This window comes from Sarcophilus harrisii, chromosome 2, assembly GCF_902635505.1.
Source record: "Sarcophilus harrisii chromosome 2, mSarHar1.11, whole genome shotgun sequence".
Lineage (NCBI taxonomy): Eukaryota > Metazoa > Chordata > Mammalia > Dasyuromorphia > Dasyuridae > Sarcophilus > Sarcophilus harrisii.
In genome coordinates, this window is record NC_045427.1 from 362,498,418 (window position 1) to 362,523,789 (window position 25,372).

Genomic DNA, 25,372 nt, shown 5'->3' on the forward strand with positions numbered 1-25,372 from the left:
TTGTTTTTTCCTACACTAAGGAAATAATTTTCTTTTTGGTATTCTTAAATACTTTATGTCAATTGTTTGTGCAAAGATAAAACTTTGGGATCCTTGGAAAATCAATGTAGGAAGAGATGAATATCATGTAACTGTATACATAATTTTGAGACTCATGCCATGCCTTGGATAATTTAAAATTGAAAAAGCCCAAATTCCTTTTCCCCCAATTAATCATCTCTTTAATTCAAGCAGCCTTCTTTTGAAAATTATCATAATGAAATACTCATCATTGTATTTATTTAGAAAGGAAATTTTTCTATTTCAAATATTTTTTCCTTTCTACAAAGCTTTTCAAAGCTATTCCACATATCCTTGATGTTTCTGAATTAGGAATTCAAATAATAATGAATTCTGTTTATTTTGGTTCTCCACAGAGGTTTTGTTGTTTGAGCTTAAAATAAAACTGCAGCTGATTTGTGCAACATATATTAACTGTTTGTTTAGTTTTAGTACATTTCTGTATCTCTCATTTCTGATCAACCTGAAAAATTTGCACGCTGTGCAACAGCCATCTTCTCCTATACTTTATTAAATATCTGTCAATTATAAATATCAAGGTTTTACATTAATGTCAAGATAGTGCATCAAAAATTCATGGAATATGTGACTTTTTCCAAGGGTATTTAATACTTAATGCATTTGTGTCATTTTTCTTTCCAGATATATTGACAGGTTTTATTAAGTGTTTGTTAGAAAGATTTTATTTTTATCAGGGGACTATAAAGAGAAACTGCATGCTAAATCAATTTTAAAAATCCGAATATTGTTCTTTTTTTTTGAATCTTCAAATGTTTGTAAACCATAGATCTTCATGCAAATTTATTTATATTTTTATGGTACAGTATAGAACTTAAGTATGACTAAATATACCTATTTTATTTTGTCTCAGTTTCTTTAAGCATAGCTAAAAGAATCCAATATGGTAGGTTTTAAAAATATATCTATTTGGTAGTTTTTAGTTAGTTTTCATCTTCTTCATTGAAATATAATAATTTTAGATATAATTATCACAAAAATGTTAATTAGATTATATTAAATGTGCTAGGTCTCTGGATGTCATAAAGAATAATACCCCAAAAACAATGGGGGAAAGAACCTTTTTAAATATACAATAAGCTCTCTTGTAAGAAAATAGCTATATCTTTTTTCTCCAACTTTAGATTTTTATCTCACTAAACAAATAAATAAGTAAAAATAATCCATGTAATATATTAGATTAGACTTTTAAAATTGTTCTTGAAGATATTATATTTGAGAATTTATTCTGTTTTCAAATTTGGACATATATTAGTATTTACATATGGAATGCCTTTGATGTCTACCTATAATGGACCCTTTGATGGAAAACTATTTAATGAATTCCTTTAGGTGTCCAGTAGTATGTAACTCTTTATATTATATAGTTAATTGTAGCCAAACTAATTTTTAGAGGGAATAAATTTCTGTGTTCATAATTGTTTAAAGAATAGCTATCAAATGGAAATGCACATTAGAGAGAAAAAAGGAAAGCCTGGATAGAGTTTATCCTTGATACTGAGAAATATTTAGGTAATGCCTTTTTTGTAAAATTGTATCCAAAGGATTGAGCTAGATAAATTTCTGGAAAAATCAAGGTCACTGTAAATGAGTTATTAGGGGTTTTTGAAGAAATTTTCCTATATTTCACTAATATCTAGTAGTAAAAGTCATATGTTAAAATATGTATTCTGTCAAAACTTCTAAATAAAAGCTATTTTGACTAAAAATATTTTTATTTTTGAGGGTGGGTATACAAGATATAAGATTGTTCATGAAAATGATGTAGATAAATGAAAATTATTGATTACCCATGTCTTCCATCACGCATTAAAATGCATCATTTTCATGAACAATCTTTTCCCAATCTTTGAAGTTAAAAAAAAAAATCACCTTAATCTTAATTACATTTTCTTAAGGTAGCTAAATTATTTTTTCCTCAAAAGGTAAAAAAACAGGTAGCCCTTTTGATTGCCTTTATAATCCAACTCTTATTCAAATATGATGCAAAGGTCTTGCTCTATCATCGATGAATCATTTTGTAAGAAAAATCTGACAACTCTATGATTATTGTATCTTTTAGAAACATATTTCTACTTTAGCATAACTCCAGTAGGTGGCATTAGTGCCACAATAATGAGATCCTTTTCTAAATGGAAGTATTTGCCAACATCCATGGTGTCAAATTTTGCCTCAACATAACTGTTAAGTTCATGTTCTATGGCAAAATAGCTTTTAAAAAATGAAATTTAAATATAAGTATATAGTTTTATAGAAGACTGTTTCTAAATATTAATGCAAATATTATATTTTTATAGCCATAATGTTCTACCAAAAAGATCAGTTCATAAAAACTCAATTTTTTTTCTTCAGAAACAGATTTACTAAATCTTTTCAAATAAATAGCTATGACTAACAAACGTAGAGATATAGGTTCTGAATTTGTATCAGATCTGGTTCCCCATTTTTGCTTGATCTTATAGAGTTTGTTCTATTTATTATGGTAGTTCCTGAAGTACTTTTGCTATATGACAGGACAGTACTAGATTATGTTTAAATTAACAACAACAGTAAGAACAAGGAGATTTCCACATCAGTCATGAACAGCCCTTCAGGGTCCAATTTTGAAACTTGCCACAACATGTCATGCTTAATAAGTAAAATTATTTTTTAAAATTTGCAGTAATTGTGACATATGGCATAATATACAATATACTTTTTAAAAAGCATATTGTAATGCTTTCAAGTAGCAAGAATTGAGCTTTCTCATGATTTTCATTTAAAAATACAGTTTAAAAAGATTTGCAACATTTTTAAAAGGTCCTTAAAATTCTTAATTTTTGTGCATTAAGAATATGAGAAAATTTTTAGAATCAAATTTTTAACCTTAAAATTACATTTTTAAAAAATTACTTGTCACTGATTATAGATTCTAAACCCTACTCTTTCCCCTTTTTTAGTATCGTAAATAAAATGTCAAAGTTATGGTTTAACTGTTAAGTATGTAAAAATGTTTTTAGAAATAAAAGAATGCTATGCTCTGAAATTTAACCTCAGATATCATCCATAGTTGAATATAAAATACAATTAAAAAGCTTCAGTTTTATTCCTAGGCCACGCATATTTTTTCATCTTGTCAGACAGTGAGAACAACTTTAATGTAAATGTCATGAAGTAACTCTGTAAGTGACCTATGCTTGCCTCAGCTATATATGTAAATCAATAGTGATTTAATTTAATTTTATTTCAAGAACATATTTAAGTGCCTACTATGTGCAAAATATTATGCTAGATTATGAATTTTCCTTATTTAGCAAATCTTTCAATCCTTGATTTAAAAGTTGAAATCAGTATGTTATTTTGCATATTGACTTGAGATTTGTTTGCTTTATTTTCATTTTTATAGCAATTTTAATTTTATATGAATATGTGACTGTAATTTGGTTCTTTTTCTTCCAAAGGGTTAAAACAGGGCTGAAGACTGGAGGGGGTGGGGGAAAGCAGGCACCTGGGAGCTAACACCCAATTGGCAGTCTTTTGTAATATATAATTTGCCTAAAATTGCGCACTGAGCACAAGCTTTTGTTTTCTAATTGATTTACGGTTTGAGCCACTTTTACCTCATCCCCTACTGTCCTGCACACGGTGCCAGCGAGTACATTACAGTGAGAGATGATAAATTACCATGCACTTGTGATGCTAATGCGTCAAGAGTAAAAACTGCATACTACATAGAGCTTCATGCATTAACAGTGGTGCAAAGATACAGCCAAGCAAAATTTCATTTGTAGCTCAGAAATAACCATTTGTTCATTTGATCACTTACTGCAATCTGTCTATCAGACTATAATTGAACTTGAAGATTGAAATTATACTGTTACAGCTTTTAATTTCTTAATCGAGGCAAAGTTTTAAAGTGCTTGAAAGGTCTAGAGTGAAGTGGGTGGCAGGGTGGGCAGAGTAGATATTAAATATACAACATACTCTTATAAGTGCTAGATTTTATATATTTTATAAACTATTCTTTTGTCCAGAAAGTATAACAAACATTTTTGAAAGACTTAAAGCTTTTATTTTAACTACAGTACCTTTAGTCATTTTTGATATAATTTATTATCTCACATTTAATTATTTCTTGATGTATTTTTCTTGATTTTGGAAACGTGCATGTAAAATGTATTTGAACAGTACAGAAATGTATTTTCCTACAATTGATGTAAATCAGGGGTAAATGAAGGAACTTTCAATTTATTAGAGTGTCTTTAAATATTTCTTTTATTGGCATGAGAAAAGATTTGAAATAAATTCATAATGCATACTTAAGCATTAATGAATAAAGATGCAAAAGAGGAATAGGACAGTCACATTATTTTTGAAGCTTCGTGTTTTTACTATATCAGACATTTATAGCACAATTATTCTCTACCTTTTGGAGAGTCAGTCCACCTTAAATTTTATTTTTGTGTGGTGTCTGTGGGTTCCAGTCTCGAAATATGAAGAAGCAGATTTATGGCGGCTGCTGGGCACAACAAATTAAGTTGACAGTGATGTATGAGAGCATAATAGCATGATGATCCCTCTGTAGCACGGCTGGACGCCTCCTGCTTCATTTGGCTCTTGTTAGGATCTGTTAGGCAGCTAAATAATGAAATTCTGCTGACTGATTTCTGTTTTCCCCTTTTTTTCTCTTTTCTCTCCTTTCTTAAAACTTCTAATTCTCAGACCCATCCTAATGCCAACAAACTGCCCTTGAAGGATTCTTTCACTTACGAGGACTACAGGTTGGTATACTGTATTTTCTAAGGTGGGGTTTTTCACATGAAATTTGGGGTCTTAGAAAATGAGGGAAATGCTTCAATAAGAAGTAAGCCTGCTGTGACCATTTAAAACATCATAACAGTGATACTCTTTCAGAAGTTATAATGAATAGAGTGGATAAGTATCAGTATTTTAATAGCCATGTAGAAATTGCCATTAAACTGGAGTGGAGGAGGATTAGTTAGATAACCGAATGGCACTTGAGATTAAGATTAGTATGGTGGTCTGGAGGTTTTTTCATTTTAAGTAGACTATTTTAGTGTAAAATAGGGTCATCTTTTTTAACAAAAAGACAAATTATTATGCAAAGTAATCAGAAAATAATATACACCACATGATACAATTCTTAGAGGATTTCTGATCATAAAATAGTAATAGACTACTTTTCATTGAGACTGAAATTGAAATAAGATGCAAAGTCAGCATTTGATTAAAAAGGAAGTTACAGTGTTTCTTTTTGTAAGGAATGACATGTTATTTGTAATAAAGATCCACAGCAAATCTTATTTGACCCATTAATGCCAACTTTATAATATCCTATCCCATCTTTAGCTCTCCTTTTTGTGGAAACAAACTGTATCCTTTCTCAACTTATCATTTACTGATTTCCCTTGAAATTTAAATTTTCTTTTACTTTTCTTCCTTTTTTACCCCTCCTTAAATCTATATTAAAATGGAGTTAAAAAAGCCTAAGCATTACCTTCCTTGCTTAAGGACAAGGTTTTGAAAATTTGTGAGAACATAAACTTGAGTTTCTTATTGTTACGTTTTGATGTGCATTTAGATTCCAGATAAAGTGAATTTCTCACTCTTGTAGGTGGGCAGTATCTTCTGTTATGACACGACAAAATCAGATTCCGACTGAAGATGGTTCCCGGGTGACACTGGCTCTGATTCCTTTATGGGATATGTGCAATCACACTAATGGACTGGTAAAAATTTCATATATGTCATTTATAAGTGTTGGTTGAATTTAGAAGCAATGCTGAATTATTGTTAAATGGCCTTTTGTCATCACATTCTTAAAATTTTCATTCCACCTGCCCTTCTTACAAACACACACTCAAAAACATGCACACAAATATGCATACCTCTTTATGTATTGATCACGGACCACTGAGCATTAATATTAAACTTTTTACTATGAACCAACTTTTTTTTTTTTTGCAAAGGTGATTGAATATAGTTTGAAATTTTTCTTTTTTGTCCTTTTTCTTTCTTTTTCCTCCACTGTTCTTTCTTCTTCACTTTAGATAGAAAGTGATCTTCATGTACATGCTTTCATGCCTGCCCCCCATTTCTTCATATATAACATTATTAAATATTTCTCTGTTCAAAGAGTTATTTATATTGTGACTAATATTTAGGATGGGGAAGTGAACTTCCTCTTGATCCCTTATTCCTGATTCCATTTGGCATCATTTGACAATTCAGAGGACATTTGTGATATAGGACAGACTTCATGAATTTTTAGGAATGCTAAATTGGGAGGAAGGGGTTCATTTCATTTTGTTTCATTAAGACCACAACAAAATAGCATGATAATTAATAGTTCTTTGTGCCTAGGTTAATAATAAAATTAATAACTATAATTCCATGTGAATAAAATGGTAACATAACAGAAAATTTTCTGACATTTCAGAAAAAGCATTTTTGTGTCATGTATAGTTTATTTTAATTTTTTGTTATGTCATTTGCTCATTTAGAAACAACATGAATAAAATTTAAAATCTTTTATAGAGAGCAAAGCAAAATTAGAAAAGTACTCATAGTTTTAAAGTGTATAACAAATACATGATAAGGAAATCTCAGGGCAAATTATAAAAGGCATATCAACAGGTGTCTTGAAGAATCAAAGTAGTTAGATGGGAAAACAAAGGTTCCTACTTTCCCCAAATTATGCATCTGCATTAATTTTGAAATGTGCTCACATAATTAACCGTACAAAGAACTGACATTTTTATTATTTGTTGGAGTTATCAAATAATTTTCTCTATTCTGTTGTTAATTGATTTTTCATTGAGACATTTGAAATCCATTATGTTTGTCCAATTTATATTGTTAAATTTTTCAAAGAGTATCACATTTTTCCTAAATTAAAAAAAAATTCATAAATAAAAGTAATGATCCAGTTTGGTTGGGCCAGTAACAAAGATTGTAAATTTTTTTAAATTTCTGAACTGGAACAAAACTACAATATCAAAATATTTGCTAAATCAGACCTGAACTAAGCTAGTCCATCATTTGCTTTCAGTCCTTGCGAAGGACATTATCAATATGTAAAAAGTATGTCATTTGATATCCTCCTCCTGGTTGTTTTTTCTACATATTTTTTCTCAAAAAGTAAAATAAAGCCCTTCCCACTTTTAAGAACCTTTTCCATTATTCCAAATATTTAAGTGGAATTTTCCTGGCTTTACTTTGATAAATCTCAATGTAATCTTCTGACATTGTAGATTACACATGTTAGGAATGATTTCCTAAGAAAATAATAGTCCTAAAAGGCAAAATTAGCTTGGTTGACCAGAATTTTCTTTTTCTATCAGTCCTGTCCTGATTATTTTATTTTAATTTTCTATCTATCCTGACTTTATCACTTAGGGAGTGGGTAGAAATTTGTAACCCAGCAACGCTATCTGCTTCTAGCAATGTACCAAAAACCTGGTTATGGAAACAGAAAGGGAAGAATTTAGTCTCTTTCATCAAAATGAAACTAATATATAGCCAACAAAAATAGCATTCAAAAATGCCAGCCCTTTGAAATGTTGGGTAGTGTAAACCATTTTTCTGGGTTATTCAAGATTTGAATAAAGAAATTTAGACAACTTTTAATTTATTTATGAACTACAGGAACTCATTTTTTTTTAATTCTTCATTTGCTCTTAAACTTATATGAAAAGAAGCTGCCTTTCTAAGGATTGTCCAGCTTAAGCAAAGAAGAAAGATTCTGCATGTGCTTTCAGCCACAATGGTAGCCCAAGTACACAAATGTGATGTATGAATAATCAATTCTTTTATTTGAGTATGTGCAATTTCAGCCAACTAGGATGAAAGGCCATCTGAAAAGAAGAGCCGAATTAACAGAGGTGTTTTTTTCTTTTCAAGGCTTTTCTGTTTGCATATTGAAAATGATAATAAGAAAATCCATTAGTCAAGGCAGAATAATTTTCACTTTTAGTGTGGTTTTCCAAGTCTTAGGAATGCAGAAGGAAAGGTAAAGAAATAGGTTAGTACAAGTATTGAACTAGAACAGAGCTGGCAGGTCAAAGAGTAAGAGCAAATGAAACCCTTAAAAAGTAACTTAAAACATCTTAGACTTATCAATGGAGGTTACCCGATCTTAAAGAACTTCCCTATAATTGAATACTGCTAGCTATTCAATGTTTGCTTTTCAGTGTTGGTGATAGTATTCTCTGCTGTTTTTCTCCCTTTTTCTTTTGTCTTTTCCTTTCTATTGCCTTTTTTTCTGTTTGGTTTAACCTTACTCTCCTACATTGTTAAAACTATGAGAAAGCGAAGTAAAGCTCAGAAATTGGTATCAATTTTCTGTAACTTCATGTAATAGATCCCATGTCTTTTATTTTACTGTGTAACTCTGGACCTCAGTTTCTTCCTCTGTTAAATGAAGTTATATAATTATATTATCTCAAAAGCCCATTACAGCTCTAAATTCTGTGTCCTGGTGATGCAGAGATAAAAACAATCAGTAGAATCAGTAGCATGAGCATAACTTGGAATGGTTTTGCCAAGAGTCAAAATGATTTTAAAACATCTGGGAAGTTTGTGGAGGAAATTTTCAGTAACATGGGATTCTATTAAATAGCTCCTGACATATTTTCAACCTTGAGGTCAGTGATTATCTGAAATCTTCAGGGTCCAGGTCTATATTAAATTATAGTGCTAAATTGGGAAGTTCACACTTTTAAAAAAGGAATGGAGAATTTGAATAGTTCAAAAATAATAAAATCTACATTTCTTTGGTACTTTATAAATTAAAAAAACACTTCCCTCACTACAGTTCTAAAGTAGAGAGTGAAAAATATGATCATCCTCATTTTTGCAGATAAGGAAGTTGCAGTTCAGAGGAATATGGTGACTTCCTCAAATCATAACCAGACTGTGCTGGATCTAGACTTGACACTATCCCATTTCCCTTCCTTAACATGACTAAAAAGCTGAAATATAAAATTGATGAGAAAAAATTTTTCATTCAAAGTTAACTTTGCCAATAGTGGTATTCCTAAATGGAAAAAGGTCAGCATTTGTCTATTAATAGCTAATTTGAAAGTGATCCACTCTGTATCACCTAGCTTTCAGGGCTTCTTAATGAGAAATGGGAATTCCCTTGGTACTTGAGAGTACAGTCCATATTATATTGCTTCATTTGGAAGTCTCTTTTAAGTCTGGCCTTAGGCAGGGAAAAAATTAATAATGATAGACTCCAATTGTCCCCTACTTCTTTGGATTAAAACTCATTCTTTGAAAATTTTCATAATGATATATACAGATAAATTGGATACAATTTTTTTTTAACCTTTATCTCAAAACTTGGGACATAGATCAAACTTTGTGTGTTACTATAAAAATGTTATGTGTGAAAATATGCCCTTTGTCATTATAATATTCCAATTGCCCCTTAGCAACTAAAGTTATTAGTCAGAGGAAGTCATCTCTTCAACAAGTTCTTTTTCCCCCCTCTTTTAATTGCTCCATACTTATGATCTTAACATAAATAATTACAACAAAGGTTGAATGTTGATTGGCTATTCTGAGAACTGAAAAAGCATTATTCCTCATTGCTAGGTACTGTTTCTCCCTTGAAGAAAGGCTGCTGGGGGCCAGATAGGACATCTTTCATCTATCCCAAAGGAGCTATTTCCATCTGTATCAGTACAAGGGGATCTTCCACATCCTGCTGCTAGCCTGGTCCCTCAACTCTGTTATGGAGAACTTCCAATGCATAAAACAGCCAACTTCCCTTTGACTTCAGGCCTCCTACCTCCTACTGTGCCTGTCCTTTAAGGGTAGAGGAGTGACACCCTTCACTCATTGTTGACCATTCTCATACCTTCACATTCCAATGCCTCTGAACCTCTAAATGAGGTTCATCTACTTCTCATTTTGTTATCCTATCATCCAATTCCTCATTCCCCTCCACCTTTAACCTTCCTAGCCTAAAGTTTCATTCTAATTTTACCTAATCCTTCTACTATATCATCTGGAATACCTGTTTCACAAGCAAGAAATTTCTCCTTCTCTTAAATTTCTTCCTTTTTCACTCCCTTAGTTTCCCTTTGATGACACAGTCTCCTTGGTCACCCTATTACTAGATGCAGACCTGCTCTCAACTGAGAACCTTGCTTTATATTTTACTGAAAAAAATTGATCCCATTTATCATGCATTTCCTTTTTTCCTCCTCTTTCTTTATCTGTGCCTTCTACTACTTTTCTCCTCTTCTAAGTTTCCTTACCAAGGCTAGAATCCTGGCTCATCTATCATACCTCTATTACCACTACTCTTTCACTTATTTTTAGTCTTTCCTTCTCTACTGACTTATTCCTTATTGCTTACAGACATTCCCATATCTCCCCTTTCCTAAAAAAAAACTGTCACTTGATTTTTTCATCCCTATTTTCTATCTCTTCTCTCCTTTGTAGCTAAACTCCTGGGAAACATCTTAGATGCCTATACTTTCTCTCCTCTCATTCTCTTAACTCCTTATAATTTGGCTTCTGACCTTATCACTCCATCATTCCCTTCTTCAAAGTTACTAATGCTCTCTCAGTTGCCAAATCCAGTGGCTTTTTTTTTTCAGTTCTCTTTCTCCTTGACTTCTCTGCAGCTTTTGACGGTGTTGAGTACTCTTGTTCTTGATACTCTTTTCAGTCTAGGTTTTCAGGTCATTACTCACTCTTGGTTTTTCTCCTACCTATTTCGCTGCTCCTTCTATTCTCTAATGAACCTTCTTCTAGATCAGCTCCTCTAAATATATATGTTCTACAGGATTCTGTCCTGGATCCTCTTCTCTTCACCCTCTATACTACTTCATTTCATGATCTCATCAGCTCCTATCAATATAATTACCATTTTTATTCTGACAATTCTCAAATTTATCTTTCCTGCCCCAATCTCTCTGCTGACCTCCACTGTCACATTTCTAACTGCCTTTCAGAGATCAGGAGCTATAGTCCAAATGTGTGTTAAATAAAAAATCTATGTGTTTTAGGCTTTTTTTTTTTTAAACCTTTTATTATCCATTTATGAAGTGAGTTTGTCAGAAGTTTGTAGAAAGATAAGGGGTTAGGAAACGTCAGTTAAAATCCCAGCTCTTCCTGTTCTGTGGGACTATGCGAGTGACTTTGCTTCTCTAAGTTCCAGTTTTTTCATCTGTCATATAAACAGACTAGATGCTCCTTATCATTCTTTCTAACTCTGATGTTCTGCTTTTCTAATGACCCTCTGATGGTTGCCTAACAACATATTAATTGCTTGGGAGATACATGAGTTTCAGACCTAGTCAACCCAGCCCTCAAAGACCTCAGAGTCTATAGTCTAGATGAAAACTATTGTTCTATCTCATATAAGGGCATTTCAGAGGTTGAGCTACTCTGTGAAGTGCTCAGAAATCTTCATATTATAGGCAAAAAGAATTGCAATAATGATAAAAATGAAATCATTTTAATTTTATTTTTCATTTTCTTTTACTTACCTAAGGGGCCTATTGTCATGATTTTAGAATAAAATATGTATCTGTTATAGAACAAATCTTTTCCTAGTTCTCGACCTGTATACTGCCTTAGAAAAACCCTCTTAAGTCTCTCAGAATAATTACCTAATTTTTGATAAAGGGATTGTTTGCAAGTAAATTGGAGTTCTCCAAAAATAGTATTCCCCAAAGAGCCAGAGTTATCCATTCCTTTATGGAGAGAAAAGAAAGCACTGGTAGTTGATGAATGTGACATAGAATTCTTAGTCTGTATGATTGTGTCACATGAGATGGACTATGAATGCAACTACTTTGTAATAAACTTTTGTTTTCAATCCCCTTAAAATCTGCAGAATGTACTTTCCTTAGAGAAGTTCTTTTTATTCAAGTAAGCTTAATTTTTTTTTTCTATGAGACTTTCTAGAATAAATATAACTAATCTGAGCTTTTATGCAGCAGTTGTGGTAAATTTTAGAAAATATTCAGGAATGATCTCCAGGTATGTAGATATTGAAGAATACTGTTCAAACTTCTGTTCTTCAAAAAAAAAAAAAAATGCAAAACTGATGAATTAAAGAGAATTATAGATATCTTCATCAATCTGCTTTTATTCCCTTCCCTCTTGACTAGATTACTACTGGTTACAACCTAGAAGATGATCGTTGTGAATGTGTTGCGCTACAAGATTTTAATGTTGGAGAGCAGGTATGTTTCATACAGTGTCATCTATTATGTAGACTGAAAGATTCTTATCAGGTAAATTCCTTGCAGTTATTCATTCACTTGTGTAAAATTGCTTGAAAATATCCTTGCATTATAGACCATGTGTTAACTGCAACACCCAACATTCTTTGAAATATAGAATAAACATGTTGTGATTTGAGTTGGATCTTGGTCTGTACTCATTAAAACAAGTAGCAAAATATGACTAAAGTGAACATTTGTAACAATTTAAGCTAAGAATAAATTTTGTTCCAGTGTAATTCCAAATAAATGTTGGAGTTTTCTAAGAAAATAAGATCTTACTGTTTTATTCTATTCCCTTTCCTATTAGCAATATAAATGAATGTCTTTTAATTTGTGAAGAAACTATTTGGTGTGATGGTAAAAATACAGCACAGTGACAGGAGGCTTGAGATCTATTCCTGTTTTGTTCCTGAATTTAAGTCTATAAAAATTCTCCCTTTAATAATTGGGAATTTCAGTAAGTAATCTTTTTCAGTAAATTATTGCATATGCTTCTGTATAAGTTCCAAACTTACTTTATTTTCATGTTATAATAATACACATTTTATGAACAATAAAACTAACAACACTCTTGCTAGAACCCCAGCTGAAACTATAGAAAAGTTTTTGTCTAGCAATATATTGATCTTCCATTTCCTAAGGAATGTATAGAACCTACTACTTGATAGAAAATTGCCATGTGATCTAGTAATAAATTTTTGATACTCATTGCTTTCCAGAATAGAATCTCCTGTATAAAAAGGAGAGGAAGAACACAATAAATTTCAAAATGTAGTCTTAAAAATAGTAGACTTGCTGTATATTGAAAGGAGAAGAGGATAAAATGAAAGGTCAGATGAATTCAGGGAACAAGGATCCTTTGTATAATGATAGTACCCTTAATTCTACTTCAGAATTGTTTGCTGCCCTTCACATAATGGTTATTGAAAATGATGGTTTTTCCTTAGCTCATTTCAGTCAAGAGGATGTTGAAAAAATTGTACAACTTGTTTATATTTTACCATAGCAATAAATTTTTAAAAATACCAAGTGAAAATGTGTTTAAATAGATAGATTCAAGACTAATCAACTTATATTTATTGATTACAATATGTTAAACATTGGGCCTAAAAGGACAATACTGATTATATTCAGTCCCTATCTTGAAAGAATTTACTTTCTACTGAAGGATGGATAAAGTGAATATACATATATGTATACATACACACATAATAAGTATGTAAGTATTTTAAGTAAATACAAAAAAATTGGTATGAAGTACATTAACAGGTAGGACAATCAGAAAAGACTTCCGAAAGAAAATGGCACATTGGTTGTACCTAGAAGGAGACTAAGAATTCCAAGAGAAGGTGATGAGGAGATTATCTATACTAGTGATGGAGAAAAAAGCTTGAAAAAATATGTGAAGGTATTAAGTGTAAAAAGGTAAATGGAAGACAGATTGAAGAGTATTAAATGACAGACTGAGCATTTGTATTTAACTTTGAGGTCAATAGAGAGCTACAAAAGAGTGGGTGAATGACGTCATTCCTTTCTGATGTGAGGGAAGATTATTTTAATTGCAACATGGAGATACTGGAAGAAGGGAAACCAACCAGGATTGTTGGAATAGTCTAGATAAATGGTTTTGAACTAATATAATGACGGTGTGAGTGGAGAGGAGACAACTGATGCAAGAGATATGGTGAAAATAGAATTTGCTTGATTTAGCAACTGAATGAGAAGAAAAGTTAAGGATGATTCCTAGGTGAATGGTGCCCTCAACAGAAATTGGGAGGTTTTCAAGGAGTGGATTTAGATGAGAAGGTGATGTACTTCTGGTTGAGTTTGAAATATAAGAAGGAAAATTGAAGTAGTGAAATCCAATAGATGGCAGACAGTATGGGACTAGAGAGGAATTGTATTAATTGGGCAGATTTAGGAGTCATTTCTTTGGAAATATTAACTGAGCTCTTGATAGCTGGTGAGATCATCAAATATAATAACAGTATATTGAAAAGAGAAAGGAAAACCCAGTACAGCCTTATGGGTCATCCACACTTTGTGGGATAGGAAAAGGATAATAATCCAGCAAAGGAGATTGATTAGGACTAGTCTATCAGATGCACTCAGCTCTAGAGGGGGGGATACATAGGATGTGTTCTGTGAACACATGGTACAAGACCATGAAAGGAATGTGGGAGTAAGAAGTTAAGACAAAATGAAGTTTTTTAGGATTGAAATAGAGGTTCCAAAAAACCAAATAAATAGAATAGGGGAATTGAGCATAGTAAAAAGTAAAAGAAGAGCTGGATGGAGATGAGAGAGAAGGAAATAGTAACAGAGGACCAAAATAGATTAGACTGAATAACACATATCCAAGGGAAGAAGGAAATTTAAAAGGCTAGTATAGAAGAGTTACTAGATGAATAGGGCTAACACTCTGCAGGATATGGAAAATGGTTGTCAGTCTTGTCTATCTCCCAAAACTAGGGAGGAATATAAACACAAAGATTATTTATTTAGTGCATCTAGCTCATTCAGTACTTCTGATTAGGTCTATCTGACTGAAATCTGAATTTACACTTGGCATTATTTCTTTTCTCATTTAATTATGATGAAAGAGTGACATACATCCAAAAGACAGCACATACATGGATTATATATACATGGATTATGTACTTGTTACCCAGTTGTGCCTGCTGGCAGAGGTCATAGTCCACTATGGGGTACTCATAGTAAAAAGCCTGATGTCTGGATAAACATAGATTATGGGTTATGGGGGCTGAACCACTTTTCTTAGATTAACAGAACAGAGCAGGTAATGCTTCCATAAAAAGCAGGAGATTCCTAGACAAGTGGATCTCCTGATGAATTCTCTGCGAATCTTAGGTAGAACTCCATGTTCTTAGCTATAGTTACTAAAGGAAATTGTAGAAGTTGGGACTGTTAACTGGCTACCACATACCTGGGTGTTCAGTGATTATAAATTTTTCTCAGACAGTGAAAGGAGGCATAGGGTAGAATAGATAATATGTTCATCTACCATGGCATTTGGGTAATAGAAGATTGGAGTGTTATAATTTTCTCAGATGAATAGAGACACAGGGCAGAGTAGGTACTTTGAGAGAGTGTATATAGGGTATTCTTGGGTATGTTTTTCCTCCAATGGATCTGTTAATACCTGTCAAAGAAGGAGGTTCTTCCATGTCACTGGGTCCTGGGGAAGCAGGTTCCAGGTTGCATAGGGCTTTAAATCTGTCCTTGAGAAGGATTGGGGCCCTTACCTTCACCAATTGAGAAATAGTATTCTCCTCAAGGTTTTGCAAGGGTGAATGTTGAAAACTATGCATATGTTTTGAATATAAAAAGCTTTATAAAAAATAAAATTAAAAAATAAGAAGAGAGTAAGATAGTGTTCTCTTCCCATTCCCTGGCTCCTAGATTAGAACTTTATAGACAGTTTGTCTCATTAATGTAAAGTGGAGCTAAATTTACAAGAAGTAATACTACACTTCAAGACTATACTAAACAGGTGTTCAGCTTTTTTATGTGCCTTCATTTTTTTTTTTTTTACATCCTTTTAGATATATATTTTTTATGGCACCCGATCAAATGCAGAGTTTGTGATCCACAGTGGTTTTTTCTTTGACAATAATTCACATGACAGAGTGAAAATAAAGCTCGGAGTGAGCAAAAGTGACAGGTTATATGCAATGAAAGCCGAAGTCTTGGCTCGAGCTGGCATTCCTACGTAAGTAAAAAGGCTGATTATCCTTTCCCTCTGATAACTTGAAATATCTGTAGTTTCATAGTGTTTAATTGAAGTGCTAATAAAACTGCTAAGTAGTTTGTCTTAATCCTTTTATGCCTGCTACCTAGCAAATCCAGAACATTTAGATGCATGGTAATTTACAAATGTTTTAGATAAATATAATTGTTTGGAACATTCACAATCAGTTTCAAGGATTATATTACTGAAATCTTCATTAAGTTTAAATATGTACTTAAGTATCATTAATGCCTTTTACCTTGAAAAGGTTAATGTTGTAGATCAATTTAATTCTTTTTCTTCTTTATCTACCATGCTGAATAGGCCATAATGAATGACTGTTAGTATCAAGAATTTCTAGTTAAACTTTTTTTGCTTTTTCTCCAGCATGGAATGATGAAGAAGATAAGAATTATGATTTATTGTTGTATAGTAGAAGAATCATCCTTAGTGGAAATTTATTATATGAACCTTTTTATTGTTTAAACTTATCAATATTTGATTAATGATGAAAATAATAATTATAAATTGTTAATATATCTAAAATCAGATTTTGAATTATTGCATTATATTTGTTCCTATAATCTAGATGCAAATTTAAATTAAAAATATACTAGCACATAGCAAAAATTCACAAAGGTTTTTGCAAAAGTTCTTTCTGTTTTTAATACCTTTGCTTCTGCTTGAAAGTTTTGAAATTTGTTCTTGTATAATTCATACTTGAGACTTGTATAATTCATCCATCCTGTTAGTTCTCCTAGAGAAAAAAACATATATATCATAAATTAAAAAGATTTTGCTTTGGAGAGAGTCGATAACTACACTTGCTGTGACTGATCTCTGCTTACTGTTTCTGTTAGTTCCAGTGTCTTTGCCTTGCACTTTACTGAGCCTCCCATCTCTGCCCAACTTCTGGCCTTCCTTCGAGTATTCTGTATGACTGAAGGTAAATCATTTCAGAAAAATTCCTTTTGTCTTAAAAAGAATTTTTCAGGAAGTGTAAAGAAAATAAATTTTCTAATTAAAGTTAGAAATGCTTTAAAATGAAGATGGTTTATAGAGAAAGAGGTAGCAACCTTAGAGACAAAAGAAATCTGGCTATTTTATGATGAAAATATTTCATTGACTGAATGTATTGCAAACATTTTTTTTTTTTTTTTGTATCACTATAAATGATGCAGCTGAGAATATCAGAAAAAATCCAGGATTTAAAATTGTAGGTTTTCCAAATCCAAGATTTGGTTCATTCCCACATTGACCACTCAGCAACTCACTGACCTGAGAAGAGGCACTTGTCCTGCACCTGGCCTTAGGAAGGCCTGAATTCAGGCCTTGTGATCTGAGATAAATCCCTTAATCTTTCTTAGCATAAATTTTATTGTTATCCTGATATGAAATTGGAATAATAATAGCCACAGGGTTGCAAAATTTGAATGAAAATAATATATGTAAAAGTACTTTACAAAATTTGGAACAAACATGTGTTAGCTATTATTATTATTTGTCATGGGAATAATAATAGCATTTGTACCCCCTAGGTAGCTAAACAACACAGTGTATAATAAAAGTACTACAATCAAAATCAGAATGACCTGAATTCAAATCCCATTTCAGACACTTAATAGCTGAGTGACACTAGCCTTTCTGTATCTTAGTTTCTTCTTCTGTAAAATGGAGATAGTAGTAGCTATTACCTCCCAAGGTTGTTGTGAAGATCAGATAAGATAACAAGTGTGCAGTGCGTTGCTAAATGCTGCCTATTTTTTGTCACTTTTATCGTTACTTACCTCAAAGTATGAAGAAAGTACTTTGTAAACCTTAAAGCTTTATAAATGTGAATATTTTTATTACAATAATTATCATTTTCAGGTGTCTCCCAAATCCACTTTCATAGGTTACATAGTAACATATCTTTATTGTACTTTAAAATCTCATTAGAATCAAATAATCTATGCTTTTAAAAAATGAACATTAGTTTAAGTTTAGTAAATAAAAGAAATTTAATAATCAGGTGACTTTAGAACATCTTTATTTTTACTAAGTAATAACTGGAAACAAATTATGCAATTTCATGTCATAATTGTACACTTTTAATCTGAGTTTTTTCTTAAGCACATAATGTCAGACAGTAGCTTACTGAATATTCACTTGGGACAAACCTTATTGCAACAACTAGTTTTGCCACAGAAGTTTCTCCAAAACAAAGGTTCTAAACTTTGCATCTGTGAATTTATGGTAACTTTATTTTCCTATGTATTTTACATTACCATTAAGACATAATATTTTGAGAAAGTGTTCCTAGATTTTACCAATTAGGCAAAGGACTCCAGTTTCCCCCCCAAAAGGTTGAAAACTCCTGTTCTAGAACAAAAAGATTTCTTAGATTCAGTTTAACTTTTTTTTCTGAATCAACTATGATCAAGGCTTTAGCTTATAGCCAACATAATTTAAGTCTGAAACCAAAGAATTTAAATAAACCTAGGAAATTCATCGTAGTATATAATAATTATGCTTGGGTTTTTTTCATTCCCAAATTGTCTAGCCTAACAAGAAATATTATGATAATATAAATGCTTATAAAGCTTGTATATGTATTGACAGACAGTTGATAAGAACCTGTAAAATCATCAGAAGGCACTCATTTGCCAGTGACTTTTGTGTTTTGACTAGTTCTAAAACTCAGCATAGTATGGAATTTCCAGGTTGTGCCTTTCTTGCCTAAAAATGACCATTTCCTTTCTTTTGTGAACAGGCAGAAATCAGTAGTCTATTAAAATAGGTTCAAGTTAAGTGGAATGACACTGTATCATGTATTTGAAGTTTGGTTCCATTTTGCATTTTACTTAGTATGGAGTCATAGTATTTAGAGCTAAGAAGGACAATTGATATCATCTGGTCTTGGTGCTTCATTTTATAGCTGTTGCAACAGACTCATAGACAACAACTGTCTGAGGTTGCATTAAGCGCTGCAAAGGTCATCTAACTATAAATCCATAGTGGTCTCTGTAATTAACCATTATGAACTTTAAACTAACACATTTTTCTCATATTCATTTGCTCCCAAGGTAATTAAAAATAAATTACTTCAAAGTTTTCAAGACTATCTGCTGATTTTTTTTTTATTTTTAGAGTATTGACAAACATGTTTCTTCAGGGGAAAAAAGTGCTGATTGAGCATGGCATAGTGAATAGACTATTGAACTTGGAGACATGGATTCAAAATCCTGATAATTACTACCTTTGAGATCATGGATAAGTTTACTTATCTCTGTTTCCTCATTTGTAAATTGAAGATAGTAATATTTCTAAGGCCCACTTTATAGACTTGTGGTGAGGCTCAAATGAAATCATGTAATGCATTTTGCATTTTCCATTTTGCAAACTTATATAGAGTACTATATAAATATATATAAATTACAGTATCATAAAACTAGCATTTTATATGTGATTCATTTATTTCGCACTTAATAGCTTTCAAAATACTTATCTTACCACAGCCTTGTGAAGTAGGTCATACAGATTTTATCTTTATCGTTGAAGTTTCAGCGAAGTTAAGGGTTGTACTAGAACTTTAACGGAAGTCGACAGCTCTTTGATTCAATAGTTTTTCTGCATGTATTTCAAGTAATTGGACAAGTACTAGTAATAATCACATAGCAGTTTATTCCACAGTTTTCTTCTCTCTTCTGGACACATTTGAAAAATATCTGACAGAAATTAAGAGTTTAGTCTTTTTGAATGAAGGTAACTGATCTCTATGGAGATGAAGGCCTGTGTGTAAATAGCTCAATAACATATTTATAGCAATGCAGAACATACAGAGTAGGTAGAAGTAAATATTTCATAATACTTTTTTAATGTAGTTGACAAAAGATTTTCTAGTTAAAATGAAGTGATCTGTTGTTCATTTACAAATATGACAAAGATTACTTAACCTGAAAAAGACTGTTATTCATTTTGGTAATGTTCTTAGTAAGTCTTGGTATTACCTTGTTTTCTTCCCCTTCAGTGTGAATCTTGTACTGAACAGAGATTGATAATTGGTATAAATTGAGTTAAGCTCTTGTTATACCAGTAGCTAGCTCTTGGCTCTCCATTACTATATGATTAAGCTTTTAGAGTATTAAAATCAGGGAAGAATGTGAAATTATATCATCCAGTTTGATTTCTACATATTTCTATTATTAAAGTTCATTTTTCATTTTCTTAGCAAAACGTTCTACTAATTTCTGTTTATTTTCCCTGTGAAGTGGCAATTTTCTGTAAAACTTTAGGTAGTGCCTTTGCTTGTCTTATTGCTTGTCAAAAGTAGAATGTATCAATTCTGGATGTTTATGAGATTCATTTCACTTCAGGAAACATTTATAAAATGCTCATTATATAAGGGCACGAATTTCTAGGGTTTGGGTAGAATTGGAGGTAAATGGAAGTAGAAGGAAACAGAAAGATTAATAAAATATACTTCTTTCAAGGAACATGAATTTTAATACAGAGAAGGGAAGCTTAAGATGACATGTACAAGTGACTAGAATAGATTCAGATTTCTCTTGATGAATTTTGATTCTTTAATTTCATTTCTTTCATACTTCAAAAGATAAGTATGCTAAGACAGGTGTAAACAAAGTGGCATGAGAGGTCTGTTTAGAATATGAGAAAAATCTTAACTTGAATTTCTAATGATGCTTGGTAAAAATATACACCAATGAAATTTCTCAGATTATCAGCAGATTATCTTATTCCCCCTCACCACAAAAAAATAATTATTTAGAACACTTCTCTAGCTCAGTAGAATTTGTCTGCATTTCATATGTAGGATGAGGACTTTATTCGCATACTCTAGTCTTTGAGATCTATCTGATACTAATAAAAGTATGTTGTTGAGAACAAAAGTTCTTCATTTCAATTTCTATATAAGGACAGCTGTGGGGCATTTTGCTTTGATAGAGATACTGTCCTCATAATTACAAATGAAGCTTGAGTATATTTCTTGTTATGAATAGGCTAAGCACATTTGGGTCTTTAGGAAATAATATGCCTACAGCAGTTGTGTTAAATCGTCCTGTGAAATATATTTAGGTGTAATTTAGACATTCACTCATTTACTTGTGATTTGTATTTAAATTTCTTATGAATGAGACATATCAAATTTTCATTGACTAAGGTTTTCATGGGATATTTTCTTGATTGTTTTTGTTTGGGGAATTACTTTATTTTGAGGGTAAAGGAGCTGGTTTGTTAAGTCAACCCATCAGAATTTGTTTCATGCCAATTTTAAATTGGAACTTTTTGCATTAAAATTTTAGGATGTGTTGCTGTTAGCTTTGGAGTCATTTGCACCTTTGAAGTCATTGCAACTTCAGTACCTTTTGCCCTAAGTAATTAAGTAAGACGAGGGCATTGTCAAAATGAGATATATATGCACATACAGCTCTAAAAGATGGCTTATGAAACGATCTCATTGATCACAGTTTCTTCATTAAGAATGAGGAATGTGGGGAGCATTATATACAATGATAATAATGACATTGTTTTTAAATAGAAATGAAAATGAAGGTTTACACCTCATTTTCCTACCTAAAAGTTTTAACTGCCAGTGCCACTATGGAGCATATAGAAATATCATGGTCAGATGAGTATGCCTAGTGAGAAAACCAAGGATGATTGGAAAAGACATTTTCTAAGGAACGTTAGTGACTGAAATTAATATTTGAGCTATTCTTTTCTCCTTTCTATTTCTTATAGAAGAGCTGAAAGAACATTTGATAGGAGAACATGCTATTGACCGAATCTTCACTTTGGGTAACTCCGAATTTCCTGTCAGCTGGGACAACGAAGTTAAACTCTGGACATTTCTTGAAGCCAGAGCATCCCTTCTTTTAAAAACATATAAAACGACCATTGAGGTAATTCTGATTGGTAATTATGCTTTAATTTGTACTTTGCCATCTTACTACTAGATTGTAAGATCCTCGAGAACAAGGATCTATGTCTTAATTTTTCTCTGCATATTCCCACTGCCTATTAATGCTGACTTCAGGGCTGGTGCTTTGTCCACTATACCAAGTAGCTACCCCTGTGGTGGTGGTTTTTGAAGCTTGATTAACAATAATTGGAAGTTATTTCTCCCTTCTCACGTTTCTTATAATGCTTTAGGACTAGAGATGTCAAACACACAGCCCATGGGCTCCACAACACTCGTGAATGCAATCTGGACCAGATTAAAGTGCAATTAAGAAATATTTAACAAAATGAATTTTTAAAAAGTAAAAATAGATAATATTTATATGTGGTTTTCTAAGTCCATATGCATTCCATAAGGATCCTTATGTGTAGTTTGGTGACTGCCATTTCTATTTGAGTTTCACACCAGTGTATTAGATATTTCCTTTATACTGAATACATTCTGTGGTATCTCATCAGTTCTACTAGAGTGTAAGCATCTTGAGGATCAGGACTATTTCTTATGTCATTATTATTTCTTATGTCATCATTATACTCATGCACATTACTATAATTCTTTACCTGAATCATAATTGAGCACTATCCATTTTATTTCTGTTTAAAGTTTTGATGCAAAAATTGTATCGACATCATTGACTAAAAAACAAAGGTAGACATTATTTTTATTAATCCTCATTTCTTATTGAAATGTCACTCTCAATAGAAGTTTTTCTTTATGCTTTAATTGTTTGCTTACTAGCTTAAAATTTGAGAGGCAATGCCAAGATTGCTGGAGGTGGAGTCAGAGGCCAGGATTCATTTCCCAACTTGACCATATTGAGCTTAACTTATTGAGCACATATGGTCTTGGACAAGTCCCTTAACTTCTTTGAGCCTTACTTTTCTGTCCTATAAACTGCTATAGCTATGTCATAGAATTATTGCAATCATCAAATGACATATCTATGTAAAACAAAATAGAGAAATGTCATTTATTATCATCCTCTCTCTGCTCATACAATCATAAATTAATACATCCTTTTTTGTTACAATAATTGTTTAAAACCATATAAGTTCTCTGTTGGATGTACTAGTACACCATTTCATTTAGACTAATTTTAATGAATTTGATTATCATTTCTTCCTCCCATTCAGGAAGATAAATCCTTCTTGGCAACTCATGACCTTACCTTTCATGCAACAATGGCCATCAAACTACGCTTAGGAGAAAAAGAGATTTTGGAAAAAGCTGTAAAGAGTGCAGCTGCCAACCAAGAGTACTATTGCAAACAAATGGAGGAAGGTACCCCACTTCCCAAATATGAAGAGAGCAATATTGCCTTGTTAGAGAACACCGTGGCAGACTCTAGACTTCCAATTGTCCTCAGAAACCTGGAGGATGAGGCTGAAGTGCAGGAAGACTTAAAGATTGAAGAAGCTATCACTGATAGAGAAGTCACAGAAAATGGATTTGTAAATAGTGAAAACTCTATTCCTAATGGGACCAAATCTGAGATTGAAAATCTAAATCAAGAAGAAAATATAAGAGAGACTGAAGATGCCAAAGAATCTTCTCTTGACAGTACCAATGAGGTTAAGCAATAGTCATGAAATAAATCTTGACTTTATTGTGAAATTAAATTTAGCAAAAATTTATGAACAATACATTTACATTGGTGTGTTTTCTTGTTAACATTTTTCTTTCTGCAGAGAAGAAAGTATGTTTTTGCTGCTTTATATAAAATGATTTTCTTTTTTTTTTAAGTTATTTTAAAGAAATCTGGCTTTCCTTTTCAAATAAGATTGCCATCTTGCTTTCAGGCAAAAGAAACAGAAGACTGGAATGGGATAATAGTGGTAGGGGCGGTACCTTTGGAAGATTTTACAAATCCATTGTAGGACAAATGTATTTTCTTCCCAAGTATTAGTTGTACTTTTTTATTGGTCCATCTTTCTGACAACCAAAATTAAAAGTCTGCTTTGCCTTCTGCCAAGAAAATATGATGAACAAAATGTTCTATATGAAAATAGAAGTGCAGCACAGTGAAAATCTGTGTTCAAAGATCAGAAACTTTAGAAATTGGGCAATTTTTTTTCTTTTAAATAGAGAAAGTAATACAGGGGGAAAAGTACTTGAATAGGAAAGTTAAATATATATACATATATGTGTATGTGTGTGTGTGCATATATATGTGTGTGTATATATACACACACACACATACACATATGGTAAGGTGGCAAACTTATTTTTAATAGTTTTAAATATTAATGATAATCTGAATTATATATTCTTAGTGATTTCTTAAGATTTGTTTACTTTTTGTGTTTTGTTTACTATACTAAGTGTGTCCTTCCTCCTTGAATCAGAGTAGGGTACTATACTATACCATTCACCTAATTTTAAAAGCTGACTTTTTAAAGTGGTACATTTGATTTATAGTGTTGGTAATGGCAACTTCAAAAACATAGTCCAATGCACAGTTTTACAGAACTTGTTCCAAGTGAGGATGCACTCCCCTGCCCCTCTACCCCTCAGCTTATTCAGGTTTTCACAAACAAGCTAGAGGTTTTCAAAGCTACACTTTTGACTACAAACCATTATTAAAAGGAAAATGTGATTAATATTTTTGTCTCTTCCTTCTTTGGGGATTGGGGAGAAATAATTTGGAGGTTTTATGCAAATTATCCTCACCTAATGGTGAATCTTTAAACAATTTTAAAAATCTGAGAAAGCATCCTAAAGTAACCTTCCCTTCCCTACACAGGCAAAGTGACAAAATTTCAAATTGGGGTGATCTGAGCATCACTTGACTATAAAATGTCCCTTTCCCTGTACAATTTCCATATTAATGTACTTGGTAGTTTTTGGTCACCCTATCTAAAAAGTGTCTTGAAATATATAGAATGAGCATTAGTATGATGAGAACAAAACATTTGCCCTGTAACTGACATATGAAGTAGATAATACAACTATTATATTCCAGTTTTATATGTTAAAAAAAAAAAAAGGTCCTTAATTGAGTTTTGTAACTGCTTCCTTGATAATTTGAGGTTCAGTCATTTTCAGTAGTGGCAGACACTGGAGTTTGCATTTCCTTCTCTAGCTCATTTTACAGATGAGAAAAATGAGGCATCCAAGGTTAAGTGACTTGCTCAGGGTCACACAGCCAGTAAGTGTCTGAGGCCTGATTTGAACTCAGGAAGATGAGTCTTCCTGACTCCAGGCCCAGCTCTATCCACTGCGCCCCCTAGCTTCCCTAGTTGACTTTTATCAAAAGAGTCAGTCTCCTTTGTGATGAATAAAAATGAGCCATCTTCCCAACCCTTTCCCAGGCCAGTTTTCCTTTGATTT

General features: G+C 32.2%; 1 protein-coding gene across 3 annotated transcripts in view; it reads left to right on the forward strand.

The window, feature by feature from the left end:
* The window catches only part of SETD3 (SET domain containing 3, actin histidine methyltransferase), a 111,252-nt gene extending 86,154 nt beyond the window's left edge, over positions 1–25,098 (forward strand). For all 3 annotated transcript variants that reach the window (XM_031953283.1, XM_031953284.1, XM_012550446.3), the window contains 7 exons: positions 4,780–4,838; positions 5,693–5,807; positions 12,213–12,287; positions 15,896–16,062; positions 16,941–17,026; positions 21,823–21,983; positions 23,176–25,098. In XM_031953283.1, the coding sequence (XP_031809143.1) occupies positions 4,780–4,838; positions 5,693–5,807; positions 12,213–12,287; positions 15,896–16,062; positions 16,941–17,026; positions 21,823–21,983; positions 23,176–23,625 (1,113 nt within the window). In that variant the 3' untranslated portion in view covers positions 23,626–25,098. The remainder of the gene's footprint in view (positions 1–4,779; positions 4,839–5,692; positions 5,808–12,212; positions 12,288–15,895; positions 16,063–16,940; positions 17,027–21,822; positions 21,984–23,175) is intronic.
* Positions 25,099–25,372: the final 274 nt, after the last annotated feature.